The sequence below is a fragment of the Armigeres subalbatus genome, chromosome 2 (assembly GCF_024139115.2).
Source record: "Armigeres subalbatus isolate Guangzhou_Male chromosome 2, GZ_Asu_2, whole genome shotgun sequence".
Taxonomy (NCBI): domain Eukaryota; kingdom Metazoa; phylum Arthropoda; class Insecta; order Diptera; family Culicidae; genus Armigeres; species Armigeres subalbatus.
In genome coordinates, this window is record NC_085140.1 from 461,494,966 (window position 1) to 461,518,711 (window position 23,746).

Sequence of the window (23,746 nt, forward strand, 5' to 3'; positions counted from 1 at the left end):
AAAATCAGCATCAAACTGCGATTCTTGAAAAAAAAAAAAATACACGGAAATTTTTTCTTGTTTACTATATGTGAAAATTGTGAAATGTTTGAAATGTCATAACTTTTTTGTTTATTAGTTTACCATCACCAAATTTTTATGGTAGATAGCTAATATAATGGACCGTTTTCCCTAAAAAAATTACGTTCGAAAAAAGATAGGGTTTTGAGATATTTGAGTTTTTGTGACAAAAATGATATTTTTAAAGGCAAACAAAATTTTTTTTTACTGTGCACATTTTCTTAAGAATCACCATTTAGTTGTCTAACTTTGCTGAAAAAATCATAACAATCGAACATTCCGTTTTTGCTGTGCAGCTTTTTAAATATTTTTGAACCATTTTCACATACACCCTTTTGAAAAGTTAGTCGTGACTCAATATGAAGATTTGATATCGAAAAATGACGATTTAGATGAAATTGAAAAACTGTGCAAAGTTTCAACTCAATAGAAAATCATGAATTAAAAATTTTCTTAAATTTTGATGCTGTTGCTTGGAATCGCTCATATCATGACTCAGTTTGCCACATTTCGTCATAAAATATCGAAAACGTAACGCCAAGCTTGCGTTACAGCAAAATGAGTCATGATTTCATGACCTTTTTTCATGGTGTATTTTCATAACATAAAAACACACATTTTTTTTGAAATCATGACTCATTTTGGCACTTTTTGGCTCCGGATTTTTTCCCGTGTATCCTTCAAGATACAATAATGAAACATTTATTCTCTTCCCGTAGAGAAATAATAACAAATATAACTAAAAACTTTCAGAAAGAAATAATTCTCGAACAACATTCGAAAGCTAAAAAGGTAACGAGTGATTTTCATTCGACTTGAGTCGGTTTTCAGTGTGCTATCGAGTTTCCATAATGCCAAAACATGCCTCCTCGAGCATACTCGAACGATGGGTCGTTTTCGAGATCGATTCGAAAGCCGTAATGCCAAACATGTTCGACTCGATAGAATTTCGTTCGAATCGAGATGCACAATGCCACCCCAGGAAATCCACGAGCTACTGCAGAACCACTATGCATTAGAGGAATCGGTAGTAAGTGTTCAGCAGGAGTCGCTTGAGGACAAGCGGGCTTTGTCGATACTGGAACGGACTACAAGACGACTAATGACGGATAGTTATCCTATGGCCCTGAAGCGAGCGACCCACTTGGAGAGAAGGCTGGAAAGGAAACCTATAATCTATTTACCCCAACGCCAAACGGGGATTGAACAAAAAGTGCGTAGTGGAAAGTTGAACCCCTCGAGACAAACCCTGCTGCCAAGGACGGTGTGGGCCATCGTAGCTCCCCTGAAACTCTCAATAGGCTAGGTGCCCCTGGGATGAGACAAAGGTAAGTCCATGCTCTACCGCCTATTAGTACCTAAATGCTAACTTACATCTGGGAGGCAGCAGCAACTGTTCAAGGAGTGTTAACGGTTTCCGGGAACGCAGGATTGCTTTCGGTGGGGACATTCGAGAGATGTATCACCTGCTGAAGATAGTTACGGTAGACAAGTAAGCACAGCACTTCCTCTGCAAAAACAGCAGCAGTGAGTCAGTGCAAATTTACGTGATGGACGTCGCCACGTTTAGTTCTACGTGCTCTCCAGCATCAGCGCAGTACGTAAAGAATCAAAATGCGGAGGAGTACGCAACTCAATTTCTGGAGGCGGCAGCAGCAACCATTCATCGACATTATGTCGATGATAAATTGACAGCGTAGACACGGTCGAAGAAGCGCTAGAACGAGCGCAATAAGTGAGCTGCGTTCATAAGCATTAAGCAAGCTGGTTTCGATATTCGGAACTGGGTTTCGAACTCAGTGGAAGTACTTTCAGGCCTTGAAGAAGATAAACCCATGGAGCCGGTTCTATTCAACCAGGATATACAGTTGGGCAGCGAGCGCGTGCTTGGAATTACCTGGGATCCGGAAACGGACGTGTTTGCGTTTCCAATAATGCACCGGGAGAGTGTCAGAGCGAATGTGTACGATAGTAAGCGGCCAGCGGTAAGATGCGCGGCTACAAAGCAAGACCATGCTGAGGGTGGCTGGGTTCTATTCCAGGTGCCGGTCTAGACCATTTTCGGGTTGGAAATTTGTCTCGACTTCCCTGGGCATAAAAGTATCATCGTGTTAGCCTCATGATATACGAATGCATAAATGGTAACTTGGCTTAGAAACCTCGCAGTTTATAACTGTGGAAGTGCCTAATGAATATTAAGCTGTGAGGCGGCTCTGTCCCAGTGAGAGGATGTAATGCCAATAAGAAGAAGAAGCGGCCAGCGGGCGCAACAAATGCTGGGTAAAGCGTAATATTGGTACTTCGCGTACCTGAAGGAATAAAATAGATCCCATTTTGCGGTCTTTAGCCTCTTATCCAGCAACTCCTATCCCTACCTCCTCGTGGCGCTGGCAATTTTAGGGAAGATCGGGTAACCAACCCCGGTGGGAACTATGAATAAATATGCTGACAGGAAGGGAAGAGTTTGCTCTCTCCGGAGGTGCAAATGTGATCGAGCGTCTGTCCTCCATGGTAGGAGCGGCTTACAACAGCCTCTGTTCCCCATGTGAGGGGCGGCATTAGATTACAACGACGAATCAGATGATTAGCCTGCAGATGATCCTTGGTAAATTCCGGGAGTACATGGGTGGCTCGAAATCAAGTATTCGGATTGCAGACGAAGAGTCAACCCCGTTTGTGACCTTAGACGGATTGAAGAAGGGTGATGCACTTTCGAAGTTATTGTTCAACATTGCACTCGAAGGCGCTATTAGGAGATTTGGCGTGCAGAGGAACGGCACTATCATCACACGGTCGCATATGCTCCTGGGCTTTGCGGACGACATCGACCTTATTGGAATCGATCGCAGAGCAGTAGTGGAGGCTTTTGTGACGGCGTGGATAGCCTTAACTTTTGACGGCGAGGATAGCCTTAACCATTAACTCTACCAAGACAAAGTACATGGTGGCAGGTAGTGATTAAAATAAAACAAAATTCTAAATTTGCCACCTTACAGCTTTAAGAATTCATAGTAAACAAGGGGGGGACGATCCATACAAAACAATTAGAGGTTTGTTACAAAAAGCGAGACGAAGGGGTAGGGGGATTGAAAGTCGCCAATTATTGCGTGACGTACTTTATGGATCTTCCCAAGGAGGCTAACTAATTCACATGACAGTTCACTCTTAAGTTGCTTTTTGGTTCATTCCTTCAAGGCGAGAAAGAAAACCAAAAACTATCCTAACTCGCTTTATGTCTGTCGGTATTGCCACGAGGTCAATTGAATGTCACAAATGTTCGGGGTTCAGCCAAACCGCACCAAGCGGCTTTTTGATGGACTTGTGATATTTTGTTCGTACAAGGACAACGGAAATTCAAGCGTACATTTGCAATAGGATATCCTCATTTATTGTATTGAGGGATATCCGATACGATTTGCGAAAGTTTGGGCAGAAAAATGGGTAATTTTTCGTTGGCGCTTGGAGCGTTTTGGTTGAACCCCGACCAAATGATATTACGAAACAAAATCTGCTTTTCTCAGATTAGAAATTTAAAGCAATGAGTTCTTAGGAAAAGTGCTAGTGTAGTAAAATCATTAACCCCAGGCATATGGAGAGTAATCATCTATTAGTCTTTACCCTCTTAAAAACTTTCCAACAAATGAGATTTCACAATCCTTAACCTGAAGCGTTTGCCAAAGCAACTGCAATGTCAGTTTTGTTGGTATGCCGACTAAGTACAGTGCCAACTATGCTCCCACACAATTGCAATCGAACCATGTCGAAGAGGAGAACCTGAACTGCTGAGACAGTTAAATTCGTCCTAATGTGAGCATAAATTTTCTCCTAACAGCTTTACAACTTTCCGTTATTGGTTCACGTTTGAAGCCATTCTCTATGAATTGATGCTACTGCAGTATAGTGCAGTGCTCGACCTTCCTGCAGACTGCTGAAGGTGTACATTATCTACGGCGGAACGAGAGAAGAATGGAAAATGCAATTTTAATATGTGTTACCAATAATATGGCGCCCGAAACCATCTGGGAATGTGCTTCGTATCACTTCGCATGGTTGCATTGAGGATTATTGAAGAACATATTTCTGTCCTCTTTGAAACAAACTGATATTTATTTTCCCTTTTCGAATTTAATGTGTATTTTTAGAATAGCATGGTAATATTTTTTTAGCATTATTTGGAATAATTGTTTAAACTGCCTAATTGTGGAAAATATACTCAAAATTGACTCGATTTCTTTTTTTGAAGCCTATCCAACCATTTGTTCCACAACGAAAAGACGCCTACTACAATGTTTGTAAATTTGACGCTGAAAGACATTTCTCGAAGGGTGCTTCGATCAACAGATGATACTGATGATGATGGTGTCACTCTATTCTTGTCTTTTTGCTATGATGCCCCGGTAGAAAAATAGTGAAATAGATGGGAAAGTAGGGCGCCACATTGTCGGAACGGACTTGTGTTTGATGTCATGCTGTTTGTTCGGATGGCCAGATAGGATGACTGCTGCGTTTCGTTTTAAACTTAATAGCAAAAGCTGAGCATTGAAGAACATGGCTGGAGCGTTTCTCATTACACCTTTGCTAAAGTTTTGCTACGACTTTCATTTTACGACTATTTCTAAGGCACTGTTACCCCGAAGTTTAGTGTACGTAAGACATTTCACAGCTAGTAACTGTACGGTTTTATGCTAGGAATGTTGAGGTAATTTCCTTAACCGAAAGCAACAGCGGATTCTTTCCAAAATTAATCATATTTAAACCTTACTAGAAATTGTTGTCCCCATACAATGTTTTAAATTCTGTGAGCTATAATATCGACTGCACGTTGAAAGTTCATCAAGGAATGTATTAATTTAGCTGTCTTCTCATATCTCCTGAGTCAATCTGTCCGCTTCTATCAAACGATATTATGTTCAAAGTGCCATGACGAGCAAAGCTTTCCAATTTCACTCAAGTCGCAGTTGTACTTCACCCGCTCGTTAGATGCTGAAGGAAGCAGTATTCTCGAGATGTATATTCCACGCCAGCATATCAGATTATTATAATTTACTCGCAAGCGGTCGAGTGCCTTCCTAACCAAACCGAACACACAAACGGCGAACAGATTGTTGTTATAACGTCATCAGGCGAAGTTATGACGGGACAGAATGCGTAGGAGCTTTGGTTTGTTCGGTCCGTTCCCCCATCAGGCGTTTTGATTGGATTATTCCAGCGTGTAGTCGACTCGGGATGGCATATTGTGTATTTTCCACACGAACACTTCAGATGACTGTGGCTTTGCTGAAGTTCAGTTCTAATTAAATCGATTATTCATCGCATACGTGCCGTGCCGCTTCACGCCAACTGGATCCTTAGATCTGCTGAGATTATGATGGAAGCAAGAGCTTAGCCGACAAGCATCCGTAATTTGTTTCTAATTCGTTTTTCACTGTTTTGTTTCCCTTGACTAAAGATGCTAATGCTATGCTAATGCTATGCTAATGCTATGCTAATGCTATGCTAATGCTATGCTAATGCTATGCTAATGCTATGCTAATGCTATGCTAATGCTATGCTAATGCTATGCTAATGCTATGCTAATGCTATGCTAATGCTATGCTAATGCTATGCTAACGCTATGCGCTAACGCTATGCCAATGCCATGCCAATGCTATGCTAATGCCATGCTAATGCCATGCTAATGCTATGCCAACGCCATGCTAATGCCATGCCAACGCCATGCTAATGCCATGCTAACGCTATGCCAACGCTATGCTAATGCTATGCCAACGCTATGCTAACGCTATGCTAACGCCATGCTAACGCTATGCTATGCTATGCTAATGCCATGCCAACGCTATGCCAATACTATGCTAATGCTATGCCAATGCCAATACTATGCTAATGCTATGCTAATGCTATGCTAATGCTAATGCTATGCTAATGCTATGCTAATGCTATGCTAATGCTATGCTAATGCTATGCTAATGCTATGCTAATGCTATGCTAATGCTATGCTAATGCTATGCTAATGCTATGCTAATGCTATGCTAATGCTATGCTAATGCTATGCTAATGCTATGCTAATGCTATGCTAATGCTATGCTAATGCTATGCTAATGCTATGCTAATGCTATGCTGATGCTATTCTTCGTTCTGCTTTCTTCTGCAGGTTGGGTATCCGAATTCCGAGGTCGGTTCGACAATGGTCAGCAATGTTGTCCGCCCTCAGGGCATGCATTCCTCTACGTACTTCCGCAAACGTTGGGCAATGGAATTCCACGAGCTTTGGAGTCTCGCCATGATAAGAGTTGCTACAAGGATTCTGTCAGCTTTTTGGCACGATTGCTTGAAGCAGTTGGACTTGCTGGTTTCAATCTCCCGCTTCACGTAATACTATCTTACGCCCTGACACAGTCAACAAGAAGATTGGCAAGAGATTCGTTCTACCAGTAATTTGGCCATCGGCTGTTTCCTCGGCTCCAGTTTTCTCGGCATAGACGCTTCGCAAGCCATCAATAGAGTTTACCTCAGTTCATCTGCTTCAAAATTAGTTGCACGCTGCCTGCAATGTCGTCGGTGTCGCTTAAAATGTGTTTGAAATGTCTTTAATCCGAAATTAAGCACAAATCATAGGGAACGAATTTCATATAAATCACTAAGCTGTCTCATTATCACCTATTCCGTCTTGCCCATTAACGACAGGCAGTGCTAGTTCCATACCAAAGGAAAATGTTCCAACCTTGAAGAAGGTTGATCCTAGAAGACGATAGAACATGCTAAGCTGAGTGACTTGAAGTGGAGTTTTGTTTGCTCGTTCATCGATTAGCATCAAATTGACCGTGAAATACATTGTTGCTGAGGGGAAATTGTTTCCATGTGGGAAAGCCTTCAGTTTCATGATTTTTTTCTGTCAGCAATGGGAACCGTGAAAATAGACAATAGTAGTAGGACTTATATTGAATAGTAATCTTACCACTCATGTCCTAATGCTCCTGAAGAGAGCAAGACGACAAAAAGTTAAAAAAATATATTAAAATACTTGCAAAAAAACTGCTGTGTCAGAGTGGAAGTACAGGCCTCAAAATAAACTCAAAATAAAGAAATAAAAAAACTCATCTGATTCGTCAATGAATATTTTGAAAAGTCATAATACTTATCTAAAATAGATAATTTTGACCAAACAAATTCTCCACAGTATTTGTTATGTAGGTCAATCAGATGTAGCTTTGCAAATAATTTGTTAAAACCCATAACGAAAGTGCAGTAATTATAAATCACGTCTAAAGTATCCGCCTATTCCTACACATTCACAATTAACTTCGGTGAAACAAACGAGTCCTGTTGTGTACCTTAATTTACTCGTGCCAGACTTAGTGGACAACGCGCTGGACGCACTCGATTACCGAGTGCTGAAAACTTGTTCGTTTATCGTCCGAAACAACATGCACGCACCGCCTACTGTGTTGCACTTTTCATCCAGCCGTTTCCGGCCTACCATGATCCAGCGATGCTCATCGCTGATTCACTCGCTAAATTAATTAAGTTGATTCTGTTGAAAAGTTTCTATCCGTGGCGTGTAGTGCACTTTGTTGACGTTTGCCCACATGGTGAGTGGTTTCTGAGGGGTTGCATACCATAGCCAGTCCACTGCTTCCTGCTGGCACAACTCAATCCGAGATCACTGGCTGGTTTCGGACAGGCGAAAATTATACAAACGCGTATCTTTTCCTGAAGGATGGGTGGTTGCAGGACACAGCAGAGAGTATCCCGATGTTGGCTTCCGACCATTATTGAGAATGAATGTGTAATTAATTTCGCAGCAACGTGGTCTTTGCCATCGTAGAGAACAATGAACCTCATTAATTTTTATGATCGTTTCGTTTACCGTCTTCCATGCTTGGAAATTGCTGCACTATGAAAACAAATATAAACACTTAGGTACTCATACATGCGCATGAGCAGAATTCAAAAATTCGTAATATCTATGTCCGCAGAACTTTTCGAAAACAAAACAAACTTTTCGAAACAAATCTAACCAAAATCAAATCAAATTTGGAATGCAACCGAATAAGAATCAAATTGAAAAGGAACCGAATTCAAATCGAATCGAACCGAATTCAAATCGAATCGAATCGAAATCGAATCAAAATTGAATAGAAATCGAATCGAAATCGAATCGAAATCGAATCGAAATCGAATCGAAATCGAATCGAAATCGAATCGAAATCGAATCGAAATCGAATCGAAATCGAATCGAAATCGAATCGAAATCGAATCGAAATCGAATCGAAATCGAATCGAAATCGAATCGAAATCGAATAGAAATCGAATCGAAATCGAATCGAAATCGAATCGAAATCGAATCGAAATCGAATCGAAATCGAATCGAAATCGAATCGAAATCGAATCGAAATCGAATCGAATCGAATCGAATCGAAATCGAATCGAAATCGAATCGAAATCGAATCGAAATCGAATCGAAATCGAATCGAAATCGAATGGAAATCGAATGGAAATCGAATCGAAATCGAATCGAAATCGAATCGAAATCGAATCGAAATCGAATCGAAATCGAATAGAAATCGAATCGAAATCGAATCGAAATCGAATCGAAATCGAATCGAAATCGAATCGAAATCGAATCGAAATCGAATCGAAATCGAATCGAAATCGAATCGAAATCGAATCGAAATCGAATCGAAATCGAATCGAAATCGAATCAAAATCGAATCGAAATCGAATCGAAATCGAATCGAAATCGAACCGAAAACGAATCGAAATCTAATCGAAATCGAATCGAAATCGAGACGAAATCGAATCGAAATCGAATCGAAATCGAATCGAAATCGAATCGAAATCGAATCGAAATCGAATCGAAATCGAATCAAAATCGAATCGAAATCGAATCGAAATCGAACCGAAAACGAATCGAAATCTAATCGAAATCGAATCGAAATCGAGACGAAATCGAATCGAAATCGAATCGAAATCGAATCGAAATCGAATCGAAATCGAATCGAAATCGAATCGAAATCGAATCGAAATCGAATCGAAATCGAATCGAAATCGAATCGAAATCGAATCGAAATCGAATCAAAATCAAATCAAAATCAAATCAAAATCAAATCAAAATCAAATCAAAATCAAATCAAAATCAAATCAAAATCAAATCAAAATCAAATCAAAATCAAATCAAAATCAAATCAAAATCAAATCAAAATCAAATCAAAATCAAATCAAAATCAAATCAAAATCAAATCAAAATCAAATCAAAATCAAATCAAAAACAAATCAAAATCAAATCAAAATCAAATCAAAATCAAATCAAAATCAAATCACAATCAAATCAAAATCAAATCAAAATCAAATCAAAATCAAATCAAAATCAAATCAAAATCAAATCAAAATCAAATCAAAATCAAATCAAAATCAAATCAAAATCAAATCAAAATCAAATCAAAATCAAATCAAAATCAAATCAAAATCAAATCAAAATCAAATCAAAATCAAATCAAAATCAAATCAAAATCAAATCAAAATCAAATCAAAATCAAATCAAAATCAAATCAAAATCAAATCAAAATCAAATCAAAATCAAATCAAAATCAAATCAAAATCAAATCAAAATCAAATCAAAATCAAATCAAAGTCAAATCAAAATCAAATCAAAATCAAATCAAAATCAAATCAAAATCAAATCAAAATCAAATCAAAATCAAATCAAAATCAAATCAAAATCAAATCAAAATCAAATCAAAATCAAATCAAAATCAAATCAAAATCAAATCAAAATCAAATCAAAATCAAATCAAAATCAAATCAAAATCAAATCAAAATCAAATCAAAATCAAATCAAAATCAAATCAAAATCAAATCAAAATCAAATCAAAATCAAATCAAAATCAAATCAAAATCAAATCAAAATCAAAATCAAATCAAAATCAAATCAAAATCAAATCAAAATCAAATCAAGATCAAATCAAAATCAAATCAAAATCAAATCAAAATCAAATCAAAATCAAATCAAAATCAAATCAAAATCAAATCAAAATCAAATCAAAATCAAATCAAAATCAAATCAAAATCAAATCAAAATCAAATCAAAATCAAATCAAAATCAAATCAAAAGCAAAACAAAAGAACAAGAAGATCAAATCAAAATCAAGACAAAATCAAATCAAAATCAAATCAAAATCAAATCAAAATCAAATCAAAATCAAATCAAAATCAAATCAAAATCAAATCAAAATCAAATCAAAATCAAATGAAAATCAAATCAAAATCAAATCAAAATCAAATCAAAATCAAATCAAAATCAAATCAAAATCAAATCAAAATCAAATCAAGATCAAATCAAGATCAAATCAAAATCAAATCAAAATCAAATCAAAATCAAATCAAAATCAAATCAAAATCAAATCAAAATCAAATCAAAATCAAATCAAAATCAAATCAAAATCAAATCAAAATCAAATCAAAATCAAATCAAAATCAAATCAAAATCAAATCAAAATCAAATCAAAATCAAATCAAAATCAAATCAAAATCAAATCAAAATCAAATCAAAATCAAATCAAAATCAAATCAAAATCAAAATCAAATCAAAATCAAATCAAAATCAAATCAAAATCAAATCAAAATCAAATCAAAATCAAATCAAAATCAAATCAAAATCAAATCAAAATCAAATCAAAATCAAATCAAAATCAAATCAAAATCAAATCAAAATCAAATCAAAATCAAATCAAAATCAAATCAAAATCAAATCAAATCAAAATCAAATCAAAATCAAATCAAAATCAAATCAAAATCAAATCAAAATCAAATCAAATCAAATCAAAATCAAATCAAAATCAAATCAAAATCAAATCAAAATCAAATCAAAATCAAATCAAAATCAAATCAAAATCAAATCAAAATCAAATCAAAATCAAATCAAAATCAAATCAAAATCAAATCAAAATCAAATCAAAATCAAATCAAAATCAAATCAAAATCAAATCAAAATCAAATCAAAATCAAATCAAAAATCAAATAAAAATCAAATCAAAATCAAATCTAAATCAAAATCAAATCCAAACAAATCAAATCAAATCAAATCAAATCAAAATCAAATCAAAATCAAATCAAAATCAAATCAAAATCAAATCAAAAATCAAATCAAAATCAAATCAAAATCAAATCAAAATCAAATCAAAATCAAATCAAAATCAAATCAAAATCAAATCAAAATCAAATCAAAATCAAATCAAAATCAAATCAAAATCAAATCAAAATCAAATCAAATCAAATCAAAATCAAATCAAAATCAAATCAAAATCAAATCAAAATCAAATCAAAATCAAATCAAAATCAAATCAAAATCAAATCAAAATCAAATCAAAATCAAATCAAAATCAAATCAAAATCAAATCAAAATCAAATCAAAATCAAATCAAAATCAAATCAAAATCAAATCAAAATCAAATCAAAATCAAATCAAAATCAAATCAAAATCAAATCAAAATCAAATCAAAATCAAATCAAAATCAAATCAAAATCAAATCAAAATCAAATCAAAATCAAATCAAAATCAAATCAAAATCAAATCAAAATCAAATCAAAATCAAATCAAAATCAAATCAAAATCAAATCAAAATCAAATCAAAATCAAATCAAAATCAAATCAAAATCAATCCAATCAAAATCAAATCAAAATCAAATCAAAATCAAATCAAAATCAAATCAAAATCAAATCAAAATCAAATCAAAATCAAATCAAAATCAAATCAAAATCAAATCAAAATCAAATCAAAATCAAATCAAAATCAAATCAAAATCAAATCAAAATCAAATCAAAATCAAATCAAAATCAAATCAAAATCAAATCAAAATCAAATCAAAATCAAATCAAAATCAAATCAAAATCAAATCAAATCAAAATCAAATCAAAATCAAATCAAAATCAAATCAAAAATCAAATCAAAATCAAATCAAAATCAAATCAAAATCAAATCAAAATCAAATCAAAATCAAATCAAAATCAAAATCAAAATCAAATCAAAATCAAATCAAAAATCAAATCAAAATCAAATCAAAATCAAATCAAAATCAAATCAAAATCAAATCAAATCAAATCAAAATCAAATCCAAAATCAAATCAAAATCAAATCAAAATCAAATCAAAATCAAATCAAAATCAAATCAAAATCAAATCAAAATCAAATCAAAATCAAATCAAAATCAAATCAAAATCAAATCAAAATCAAATCAAAATCAAATCAAAATCAAATCAAAATCAAATCAAAATCAAATCAAAATCAAATCAAAATCAAATCAAAATCAAATCAAAATCAAATCAAAATCAAATCAAAATCAAATCAAAATCAAATCAAAATCAAATCAAAATCAAATCAAAATCAAATCAAAATCAAATCAAAATCAAATCAAAATCAAATCAAAATCAAATCAAAATCAAATCAAAATCAAATCAAAATCAAATCAAAATCAAATCAAAATCGAAATTGAGTTGGAAACGTTTGAAAATCAAATGAAAATCTAATCGATACCGAATTGAAATCGAATGAAAATTCCACTTGAATCGAATCGAAATTTAATCGCTATTGAATTTGTGTTTCGTTTTTCTGAACTATAACACGTGGCCTTCGCAAAACACAAACCGTTTTTCTTCATTTGTGTTTCGGCAACATATCCAGTTCTTTACTGAAAAACGCAAAGCATGTCATCTTTATTATTCAACACATCGTCGTCGACACGGTTGTAAAAATGTTTAACGTTGTATGAAGTGGGCCAGCTCTTATCAAAATTTAAACGAAGAGAGAGCAAACCACGACACCACTGCTACATTTCCACTGTCCGTTGATTATTCAAAGTCGGTACAAAATACAGTTCTGCAGTGCGCACACAAAACAAGAGCACTTTCCTATCTTCGGAAAATGGATGGAATAAATAATCGTGCTCATCCAGTTCTGCAGAATCGACTGTGGACCGGACATCGTATCGTTACACAATTCCAGGAGCGTTCCCCGAATGAGGTGTGTTTGGCCACATTGTATCTCGTCCAATTATATTTCTGTTTGGAGATAGTTTTTGGAGTGGCTGTGTACATCGCATTGAACCAGGAATAGTTGTACGAAATATTTTGTGTCAGTTATATCTATTTAAAATTTGTTCCAAACTTCAAGATGGATCGTTCATCCTGAATTGAAATCAATCAAAAACTTCAGATCAAAATCAAACTTTGTTCTACTCACGGTAATCAGTTTTAAACTTGTAATGATGCACATTTCCTGTTGGTACTTATGGTATTGTAAACGCCCAACGCTTCATTGAAAATTAATAATAACTGAAAATCTTTCTGCAATATAACTTTCGTCATCAGTCTTCCACCGCTGACAGCAGAGATAAACTTCGAGTTCAATTTGGCACGTCTACACCATCTCGTCCCCGTCTCACCTGCATCAGGGGAGTGCGTGAAAATTTGTTGCATGTTTGAAGCGAGTGAAAAACGCTCTAAAATAGGATTTCTTCCTTCTACACGAGTGCAGCCCATTTATCATCAACCCAAACACACACGAACAGTGACATGTCGGGAAAGGAAATGGAAAAAATGAACTTTTCACCATACTAATGCAGTTATATCATGAAGGAAGTCGTATTATTTTGCAGCTTTGCTGCTTTTAGAAAAATATTTGATCAATTTCCTAACAAACGCCTTAGATGTTTGAGAATTATTTTCGTCCATAAAACTTCAGAGCAATAGCCGGCAAAACTTTTCAAATCTTCTGTTAAAATGAATCTTCCAGATCACATCCCGTAAGGTCAGTTCATCTTTGTTATTGCGCTTTTCTTCCACAGTTAGCTACTCCAATGCAATGCATCGTGGAAACGGAAGACAATTTTCCGACCGAATTACTTCTGCTGCAGAACGGCAGTAAGAGCAGCAGTGCACAGAAGTTATCTCTCCCGGCTAAGGCAGAGTCCATTCAGCCATCGCCATGCTTGTTATTTCAATTAGGAAGCAGAAATAAACTTTCGCCCCAACAAAAGCGACTTGGGTTAGCTTTTCGGATGAAACAATTTTACCGCCAGCTGAAATCTATCGTCGTTGGACAAATAGACACGAAAGATTCATTGAAGGTGACAAAAAGTAAGGCATGGGGACCTCGTTTCTCGAGAATTTCTTTTCAACCGTGGTGTTAAATTAAATTTGCAGAATATTTGAATTCAGTTCCCGTCAATTCCCCGTTACTCTTGGCAAGGTGCCATGCAGTTCGGTGGGAATCAGAAAGAACAAAGCGTGACACGGCCATTTATTGAATAACGGTGATTTTTCTGCATGATGTAATTTTTTCGGTGGGAAAATGTTCTGCCCGATTTGATTTCTCTGGAATTTAAATTCATCGGTTCGTTTGTCTTATTCGAGGAAAAAAAAACATGAATCTATCAATTCGCACTTTCATTTCAAATTCTAGGTATGTCTGGGAACTTGAAAAAGTTTTCTCTCGGTCGAAGATATTTTAACGATGCGAGTAGGATGTACCATGTGGACATGGTAAAAGGCAAATCGGAAGACGGATTTGCTTGGCTACGACATACCATTGTACCAACAATTATATATCGCGACTATTTCGAGTTCAGTGTTTTTATCTTCACGAACGAACAATCATAATTATGTCAGGCGTATGTAATATGGAATCATGCTTTCAATAGAATATAATATAGATCTTCACTTCCTAAGCGCTAAGCGCATAAACGATCGTCACACTATCAGACAAAATGCCAAAACGACCGAATTTCCTACCATTAGGGATCACATGGCTTCTGTCAGGACCAGAATGTAGTGAAATATGCATCGGCTCTCGAATGGAAACAGAATAAAACGAGTCGTGTTTCTCACTAAGCATCTTCTATATTGAACCGGATAGCGCCTTAATCGGATTATTTCCGAATGTAGGTTCCAACTGGAGCATCATTCCGTAGCACCTATGCTGGCTGGTAAAGGTGCGCTCCAAGGGTACAAAATTCGTATGTGCCCCGAAAAGCAGCCAGGAAGCTTTTGTGGCGGTTATTTCACTCTACCGCACTCAGCACTACACTACTCCGAGTCCGATTGACTGTTGCAGGCAGATTGCGAGCAGGTGTGTTATTGTTATTGCCACCACATTGCCTTGCCAAAGGACCAAAAGAACCAGACTACAAATGAACGACACACTGCTGCTTGCTGGGTGGGCTGCATTCGGGAAACCTGATTGGGATTGAAAATTATTCGCTCGAGTCGAGATTGCTGCATTGAATGCAAGTCCGTGTTAGTCTCAGATAACTTGATTTGAGGGTTTTATTTTTTGTTGTTGTTGCATCGGAGAAGCAGGCTGTGCGTTCCACTCAATCGAATATTCGGCCAAGTCCGGTTAGAAGCTCGGTTGTTCCGTCCGCAGTAGGCTACGGTGATATCAATGAAGACTAGATAATCAATTCTTGCGTGAAATTGTTCGTTTTCTTGGTTTATTTGTTCCGTTCAGTAGCATTAGAAATCGGGATTTACCCGCACCTAATGTCATGTTGCCCATCCGTTCGAGCAACTTCGAAGATTGAGAAACGCAAGAATGTGCAACGCTGTGAAGTGATTTTGGATAGCGTTGGTATTTTGATATTGGAATATTATTGATAAATAAAACAGCCGTCCAATGCTCGAGATAAGGTAAATTTGTTATAAGGAAGGTGTCTCGCGTATATTGAAGTAGGAAACAATAATTCAGTTTCAGATGGAAGTTGAACCGTTCTTGACGCACATCTCCCGAAAACTAATCAAAACTTTGCACCTGATTCCTCCGCATAATTTATGAAAGCAGCAGCCATCGGTACTCTCAAGTGGAAAAGCATATTATAATGCACAGCGTGAATACATTCCTGGAAATTCTACTGGGAATGAAAATTGCTTCCAAACATGTATTTGGCGATAGAATTACTTTTGAGTGCTCAGAAATTTGCGCTGTGCATTTATTTGGAATGCGCGTAAAGTTTTTGCCTCGGTTTTGTCGGAAAACAAGCCATAACGATGGAAGCTCTGGTTTCTGGGCTATCATGAAGTAGTATGACATTTCCGGAATAATAGGAAATAAAATGATATTATCCTAAATCAATTTATTCGTTTACTTTCATGGCCATATGTGGGGAACAACTAATTTACATTTAGCGTGTATTTAAGATTATCCAATGATTTATGTACACGTAGTCAAGCAGTTTGACGAACATGACTCCGCCCCAAGTCGTTGGTTGCTGCTTTGTTTGAACGTGTGTGGAAGTTGTTCGAACAACCATTTGTTGGCGGCTCGGTTGGTAAAAATTAAAACGGTTTGATTTTGGTTTGAGTTCGCATTATGGAACGTACACACGGTCAAGCAGTTCGACCAACATTGACTCCACCTCCCGTTTATTCAAACATTCATCAATTTTTATCAACATCGACACGAACAATCAACTTATTCGACCAACAATATCACACACGAACGACCGAAGCACCAACTCGAGCACCAACCATCAAAAAATATATGGGGGTTTGTGCAACTTCACTACAAATGCTCTAACATGTTCGGCGAACCTTGACTCCACCCCGACAACTCAAACCAAAATCAAACCGTTTTAATTTTTCCAACCGAGCCGCCAACTGTCAAATGGTTGTTCGAACAACTTACACACGTTCAAACAAAGCAGCAACCTGAAGCGATTTCTTGGGGCGGAGTCAATGTTCGTCAAACTGCTTGACTGGTGTGTACGTTGCATTATACCCATAGAACTATATATAGTGGAATATATAGATGAGCAAAGATAAATCCTCTGTCTCCAAACGAACTGTCAAACGTGTCTCCAAACGAGCATGACGTCACGATTTCAATGGAAACGTTCAGGGCTGTGACGTCATATGCGCGTGTGCACGGGCAAACAAATCGACTCAGCCATGCTTTCGCTCATCTATAGATTCTACTATCTATACATAGAATGATTGCTTCATTCATTGCTCCCGCTTAGCATCATAGGAGCATTACTGCATTAATCGATTTCTCTTCATCGATTTTTCAGTCGGGTAATAACTAGTGGTGGAAATCTGCGAATTTTAATCGCAAAACAAGAAGTAGGCAATGCAAAAGTCTCGCGAACATTTGTTTTGCCTTTTTCTTGCCTACCTACTACTCGCAAAGAAAACAAAAAACGAACCCCGAAAAATGTTCGTGAAGCTTCGCGAGTCATTCGGGTTAATTTGCTGAAAGTCATAAAACAACCTCGGAACTTATTTCTCACTGATGTTCGAGCAAGAACGCAATTGTTTATTGTTATTGTATTTATGTCAAGTCAAATCTATTGTATTCGAAGTAATCACAAAAACTCGCGACCGTGTTTTTACTCCCGAACCAAATATAGCCCGGCTTTTTATTTTTGCTCTGCCCGTACTCGCGAACAAAGCAAGCGCCAGAAAAATGCAGGCCGTTGGGTCGCGCGAGTATGTCATTTTTGGGAGGCCCGATTACACTCTTTTCTTACTCGTGAAGCGAGAATTTCCACCACTGGTAATAACTCAACTAGATTCAAAGTTACGACCGTAATGAATGCTTCTGGAGCGAGAGACAACCATCATCTATCACCCCTATCCATAAAATCTAAGGCAAACTGCTAAAATTCGCTGTATTGATGAGAAGAAAACATCGACGAAGATGTGGGGAATAAAGTGATTCTGAACAAATCATTTGCATTTGTTGGTTCTTCTTCTTCTTCTTCTTATTGGCATTATATCCACACACTGGGACAGAGCCTCCTCGCAACTTAGTGTTCATTAAGCACTTACACAGTTATGAACTGCGAGGTTTCTAATCCTGGTTAGCATTTTGCATTCGTATATCATGAGGCTAGCACGATGATACTTTTATGCCCAGGGAAGTCGAGACAATTTCCAATCCGAAAATTGCCTAGACCGGCACCGGGAATCGAACCCAACCACCCTCAGCATGGTCTTGCTTTGTAGCCGCGCGTCTTACCACACGGCTAAGGAGGGCATTTGTTGGTTACATTGGATAAAGTGGAACGTATTTCTTATTTCATGATAAAAATAATGAAATAAACTAAAATATTTAAAAATGACATTAATAGAAAAAATGATAACGAATTTGAAATTCAATCGTAGTAGGCTGACAGGAATTCTAGATTATTCGAACGGTTTTCCGGAAGAATTGTGGAATTCCAAGTGAATTTCGAAAGGAATTAAGAATAAATATATGGAAACTCATCGTGGTAGTTTCTGTAGCTTATCTAAATTACTAACCAAATTATGTAGGTATTTCAATTATGTTGTTATTACTTAAGCTAATATAATTAAATATTGCAGCTCAAAGCTGCTGCCTGAAGCATTCATATAAAAAGATCCGCAGAAATTCCTGAAGAATTTCGGAGGAATTACCGGAATAATTCCTGGAGCCAATTCCGGTGGAATTCCGGGAGGAGCTTCCGCAGAAATTCCTGGAGGAACCTCCAGGGGAATTCCTGGAGGAACTTCCGGAGGAATTCTTGGACAAACTCCTGGAGGAACTTCCAGAGGAACATCCAGAGAAATTCCTGGAGGAACTTCCAGAAGAATTCCTGGAGGAACTTCCGGAGGAATTTCTCCGGAAGTTCACCCAGGAATTCCTCCGGAAGTTCCTCCAGGAATTCTTCTGGAAGTTCCTCCAGGAATTCCTCCGGAAGTTCCTCCAGGAATTCCTCCGGAAGTTCCTCCTGCCATTCCTCCGGAAGTTCCTCCTAGCATTCCTCTAGAAGTTCCTCCAAGAGTTCGTCTAAGAATTCCTCCGGAAGTTCCTCCAGGAATTCCCCTGGAGGTTCCTCCAAAAATTTCTGCGGAAGCTCCTTCAGGAATTCCCCCGGAACTGGCTACAGGAATTATATCGGTAATTCCTTCGAAATTCTTCAGGAATTTCTGCGGATCTTTTTATATGAATGCTTCAGGATGTTTGCTCAGGAAATCCCCGAGAAGTCCTGTAACTTTTCAAATAATTACTAATTTTACGGCGACAAAGGGAGGGCTGCTCATGACCGATTCTTTCGAGCAGATCGCAAACTCCGTAACTGGGTGCGTAGCAGCTTTGAGCTGCAATATTTAATTATATTAGCTTAAGTAATAACAACATAATTGAAATACCTACATAATTTGGTTAGGCGCGTGTTCAAACCCTTGTTTTGGTAACTATAACTGTGATTTAGATAAGCTACAGAAATTACCACGATGAGTTTCCATATATTTATTCTGAATTCCTTTCGAAATTCACATGGAATTCCACAATTCTTCCGGAAAACCGTTCGAGTAATCTTGAATTCCTGTCAACCTACTACGATTGAATTTCAAATTTGTTATCATTTTTCTATCAATGTCATTTTTAAATATTTTAGTTTATTTCATTATTTTTATCATGAAATGAGAAATACGTTCCACTTTATCCAATGTAACCAACAAATGCAAATGGAGGAATTTCCGAAGGAATTCGTGGAGGAAGTTCTGAAGGAATTTCTGGAGGTATTTCCGAAGGAATTCCTGAAGGAATTTCCAAAGAAATTCCTTGAGGAATTTGCAAAGGAATTCCTAGAGGAATTTCCAAAGGAATTCCTAGAGGAATTCTCGAAGGAATTCCTGGAGGAATTTCCAAAGAATTCCTGGAGGAGTTTCCAAAGGAATTTCTGGAGGTGTTTCCTACGGAATTTCTGGAGAAATTTCCGAAGGAATCCTTGGAGGAACCTCCAGGGGAATTCCTGGAGGAACTTCCGAAGGAATTCTTGGAGGAGCTTGGGGAGGAATTCCTGGGGGAACTTGCGGAGGAATGCCTGGAGGAACTTCCCGAGGAATTCCTGGAGGAACTTCCAGAGGAATTCCTGAAGGAACTTCCGAAGGAATTCCTGAAGGAACTTCCGGAGGAATTCCTGAATGAACTTCCGAAGGAATTCCTGATGGAATTTCCGGAGGAATTCCTGGAGAAATTCCTGGAGGAACTTCCAAAGAAAATCCTGGAGCAGCTTAGGTAGAATTCAGGGAGGAATTTGTGGAAGAATTTCGGAAAATTTCTATTGCTTGAAATAAGCCGATTACCAACGGCGTAACGTCGCCACGCCGCACAGTAGGACCAATCTTCAAAAAGACGGTCAAAAGCCACTTTTTCAAAATGACCCAAATTAATAACTTAGGTCACGGGTTGTTAGTAGAATACTTGACGACGATGTAAACACAGTTTTGAGTCATTTTAATCGAATGGGTATTACCTTTACAGTCAATACAAGTTGAGCATGTTGTCGATTTTTAATTCTGTTAAATCTTGTAACATGTATCTACCTGCTGCAATATGTTGGCCATAACGTATACATCGCCCAAACCTATAATATTTGGCACCATTCCAAAGCGTAGTCTCAATACTAATAAAGCCACGCACATACGTTCGTAAAATATTTTTGATCGCGCAGAAAGTACTTGGTCTTTATTATGTATAAAATTATTATTGTATTATCTTCTTGCTGTCTTCATTGTGAAATTCAAAAAGGTACCCATCGGTACCCATCAATGAAATTTACACTGTAGCTTCATTTTTTTGTCAGGAATCCAATCCTGCAGAAATTAGGTTCCGCCACCCTCCGCCCGCTCAGTTATTTTCGTTTTACGGACAGTGGTCGTTACAGTCTTGCCAATCAATTTTTACAAATATAGCAACGCACAATTGTCTGTCGTCGTTGTTGTCGTCGGAATTGTCTGTCGTCCAACCACCTTAGTCGTGAGTGTTCCTCAAAACCCTGCCAGAGGTGCAACGAGAAGCACCACACTCTATTACACCCGTCCTCCCCCAACGGTCGTGCCACCCAACCCCAAGCAAAACCACCAATTCGGACCCAGCAATACACCTCCAATACTGATGACGAGTCCGTGATACCGGCTCTGGTATCTGTTCTCACTCCATTTGCCTCAAACACCTCGTCCGCCACCCAACTGCCATCCACTTCGAACGCGTTAGCTGCTGTCAGCTCATCGAAAGCTACCTACTCAACTGTCCTGCTGTCTACTACCGTGGTCCATGGCCCTTCCGGAAAGTCCACATTTGTTAGAACCTTGCTGGATTCCGGCTCCGAGTCAAATTTTATCACCGAAAGAATCGTTCAGCTTCTGGGTCTACACCGGCAAAAGCGAGTTGCAGTTATCGCCGGAATGGGTGGATCCACTGTGAATAGTCACCAATGTACCGTCGCAACATTCTGTTCCGTTGATTCCACCTACTCGAATACTTTGGAATTCAGCATTCTCTCCAAGATTACCAACGATCTTCCAGGAAGGATACTCGATGTTTCGAAATGGAACATCCCTTCCACGGTAGTCCTAGCAGATCCAGATTTTGCCACCCCACAAAGGATCGACATGGTCATCGGAGCTCAACTTTTCTTCAGTCTTCTTCGAGAAGGTCAACTACCGGTTGGAACCGGTTCTCCAACAAGTCATCCAGTTCTACAGCGTACCGTGCTTGGCTGGGTAATTAGTGGTTCTGTATCTACCGCTGTTCAAGCCCGGTGTATCAAACCAGTCGCACTCCTGTGCACAACGGAGGAGCTCGATAGACAGTTATCTCGATTCTGGGAAGTTGAAAGTTGTCCCACCAGTCGGGGACTTTCCAAGGAGGAAGCAGCTTGTGAGCAATACTTCACAGAAACAACCACCCATGACGAATCAGGTCGGTTCATCGTGCGCCTACCCAAGAAGGAAGGCATCTTGAGTCATCTTGGTGACTCCAAAGCTGGAGCTCTCCGTCGGTTAATCAAAAATCTTGATCTGAAAGCTCAGTATGTCGGCTTCATGGCTGAGTATCTCGACATTGGCCATATGATTTCCGTAGATCCGTTGCAAGACACCACCCATTCTATCTTCCTCATCACGCTGTGCTCAAGCCAAGCAGCACCACCACCAAGTGCAGGGTGGTTTTCGATGGGTCCAGCAAGTCTTCTACGGGAATCTCGCTCAATGATTGTCTCATGGTCGGACCGACTGTGCAGGACACGTTGTATTCCATTGTCGTCAGGTTCCGAATTAACGAGATAGCTCTCGTGGCCGATATCGCCAAAATGTACCGGCAGATCTGGGTACACCCAGACGATCGACATCTTCAACGGATATTTTGGAAAGGCGAGACAGATTTCGTCGTTCGCCCCTACGAGCTCACTACGGTGACGTATGGCACATCCAGTGCGCCGTATTTAGCAACACGATGCCTACAGCAACTCTCCTACGAACACTCCAAGGATGATGGGGATATCCCATCGAAGATCGGCAAGGATTTTTATGTGGACGACTTCCTCAGCGGATCCGACACAGTAGAGGGTGCAATACAGTTATGCTCCGGAGTGCAGAATATTCGCAGGATTCGAGCTCAGGAAATGGTCCTCCAACTCTAGTGAAGTGCTGTCCCACATTCCGGATGAATTTCAGGACAAACGGTCGATTGTGGAAGTGGACGACATCCAGGGCTCTGTCAGCACACTCGGACTTCTGTGGCATCCTGAGTCAGATACATTCCGATTTAAAGTTCACGAGTTCTCCAAGAATCTCCCAATCACCAAGCGGATCGTTGTCTCTGAGATGTCCAAGCTATTCGATCCATTGGGCATTCTTGGTCCAGTGGTAATCCGGGCAAAAGTTTTCGTTCAACAACTGTGGAAAACGAACTTAGACTGGGACGAACCGCTTCCCATCGCACTCAACGGCGAGTGGGAAAGTTACAGACTTGGTTTAGCAGCTCTTGAACGTTTCTCAATCTCTCGTTTGGTAAAAGCTCCAGGCGCAGGAGCAAGCATACAATTGCACGGATTCTGCGATGCGTCTCAGCATGCCTACGGAGCATGCATCTACATTCGTAGTACCGGCATGGATGGTGCCATCGTTTGCCGTCTCCTAACCGCTAAATCCCGAGTAGCTCCTATTCAAACCCTGTCGATTCCCCGCTTGGAGCTCAGTTCTGCTGTACTCCTGTCTCAGTTGTACCAAAACGTAGTGTGCAGTCTCAACATGACACCTGAGGCCTACTTTTGGTCTGACTCCTCCATCACTCTACACTGGTTGCACAATCCACCGGCAAACTACAACACGTTCGTGGCTAATCGAGTCGCGGAAGTTCAACGAATGACTGAAGGAGGCACCTGGAATCACGTCGCCGGTTTGGAAAATCCGGCAGATCTCATCTCGCGAGGCATTGATCCTTGCGAGCTCGCCAACGTCGCCTTTTGGTGGAAGGGCCCACCTTGGCTATCGTCCGACGCTTTGGTATGGTCAAGCATGTTTTTAATTCCGGAATCACAAGAAGTCCTTCCAGAAATCCTCGAAGTAAAGCCAACTACGCTTGCAGCAGTCGCACGTTCAGTAAAGGTACCCGATCACACTCTGATCTGTCGCTACTCGTCACTGACGAGACTTATTCGCATCGCCGCTTATAACCGCCGTTTTGTACGGCCTTGTCGTTCTAATATAGCTGGAGCAGGTCTACAAGTTACACCGTTTCTCACCGCAGATGAATTGCAACAGGCGCTGATCGGCCTCGTGAAGATTGCTTCAGCCATGAAATCGCTCGTTCTCGTTCACCCGCAAGCATCCGATACTTCTACCTGAAGTACACCCACTGACGTCACTACTCATCGACTCAGTGCACAA

The 23,746-nt window shown here is 38.6% G+C and overlaps 1 protein-coding gene across 1 annotated transcript; it reads left to right on the forward strand.

The window, feature by feature from the left end:
- Nucleotides 1-1,895: 1,895 nt before the first annotated feature.
- On the forward strand, nucleotides 1,896-23,704 carry LOC134210516 (uncharacterized). The gene is made up of 4 exons (XM_062686555.1): nucleotides 1,896-2,045; nucleotides 20,861-21,888; nucleotides 21,942-22,416; nucleotides 22,532-23,704. The coding sequence occupies exons 1-4, from the start codon at nucleotides 1,896-1,898 to the stop codon at nucleotides 23,702-23,704; spliced, it is 2,826 nt and encodes a 941-aa protein (XP_062542539.1).
- Nucleotides 23,705-23,746: the final 42 nt, after the last annotated feature.

Excerpts from the sequence above, each read along its gene's own strand:
- LOC134210516 (XM_062686555.1), top strand. The coding sequence starts at position 1,896 with ATGGAGCCGGTTCTATTCAACCAGGATATACAGTTGGGCAGCGAGCGC. Across the intron at positions 2,046-20,860 it reads ACGATAGTAAGCGGCCAGCG|AGGTGCAACGAGAAGCACCA; the intron begins GTAAGATGCGCG and ends AAACCCTGCCAG. Across the intron at positions 21,889-21,941 it reads AATCTTGATCTGAAAGCTCA|ATCCGTTGCAAGACACCACC; the intron begins GTATGTCGGCTT and ends TGATTTCCGTAG.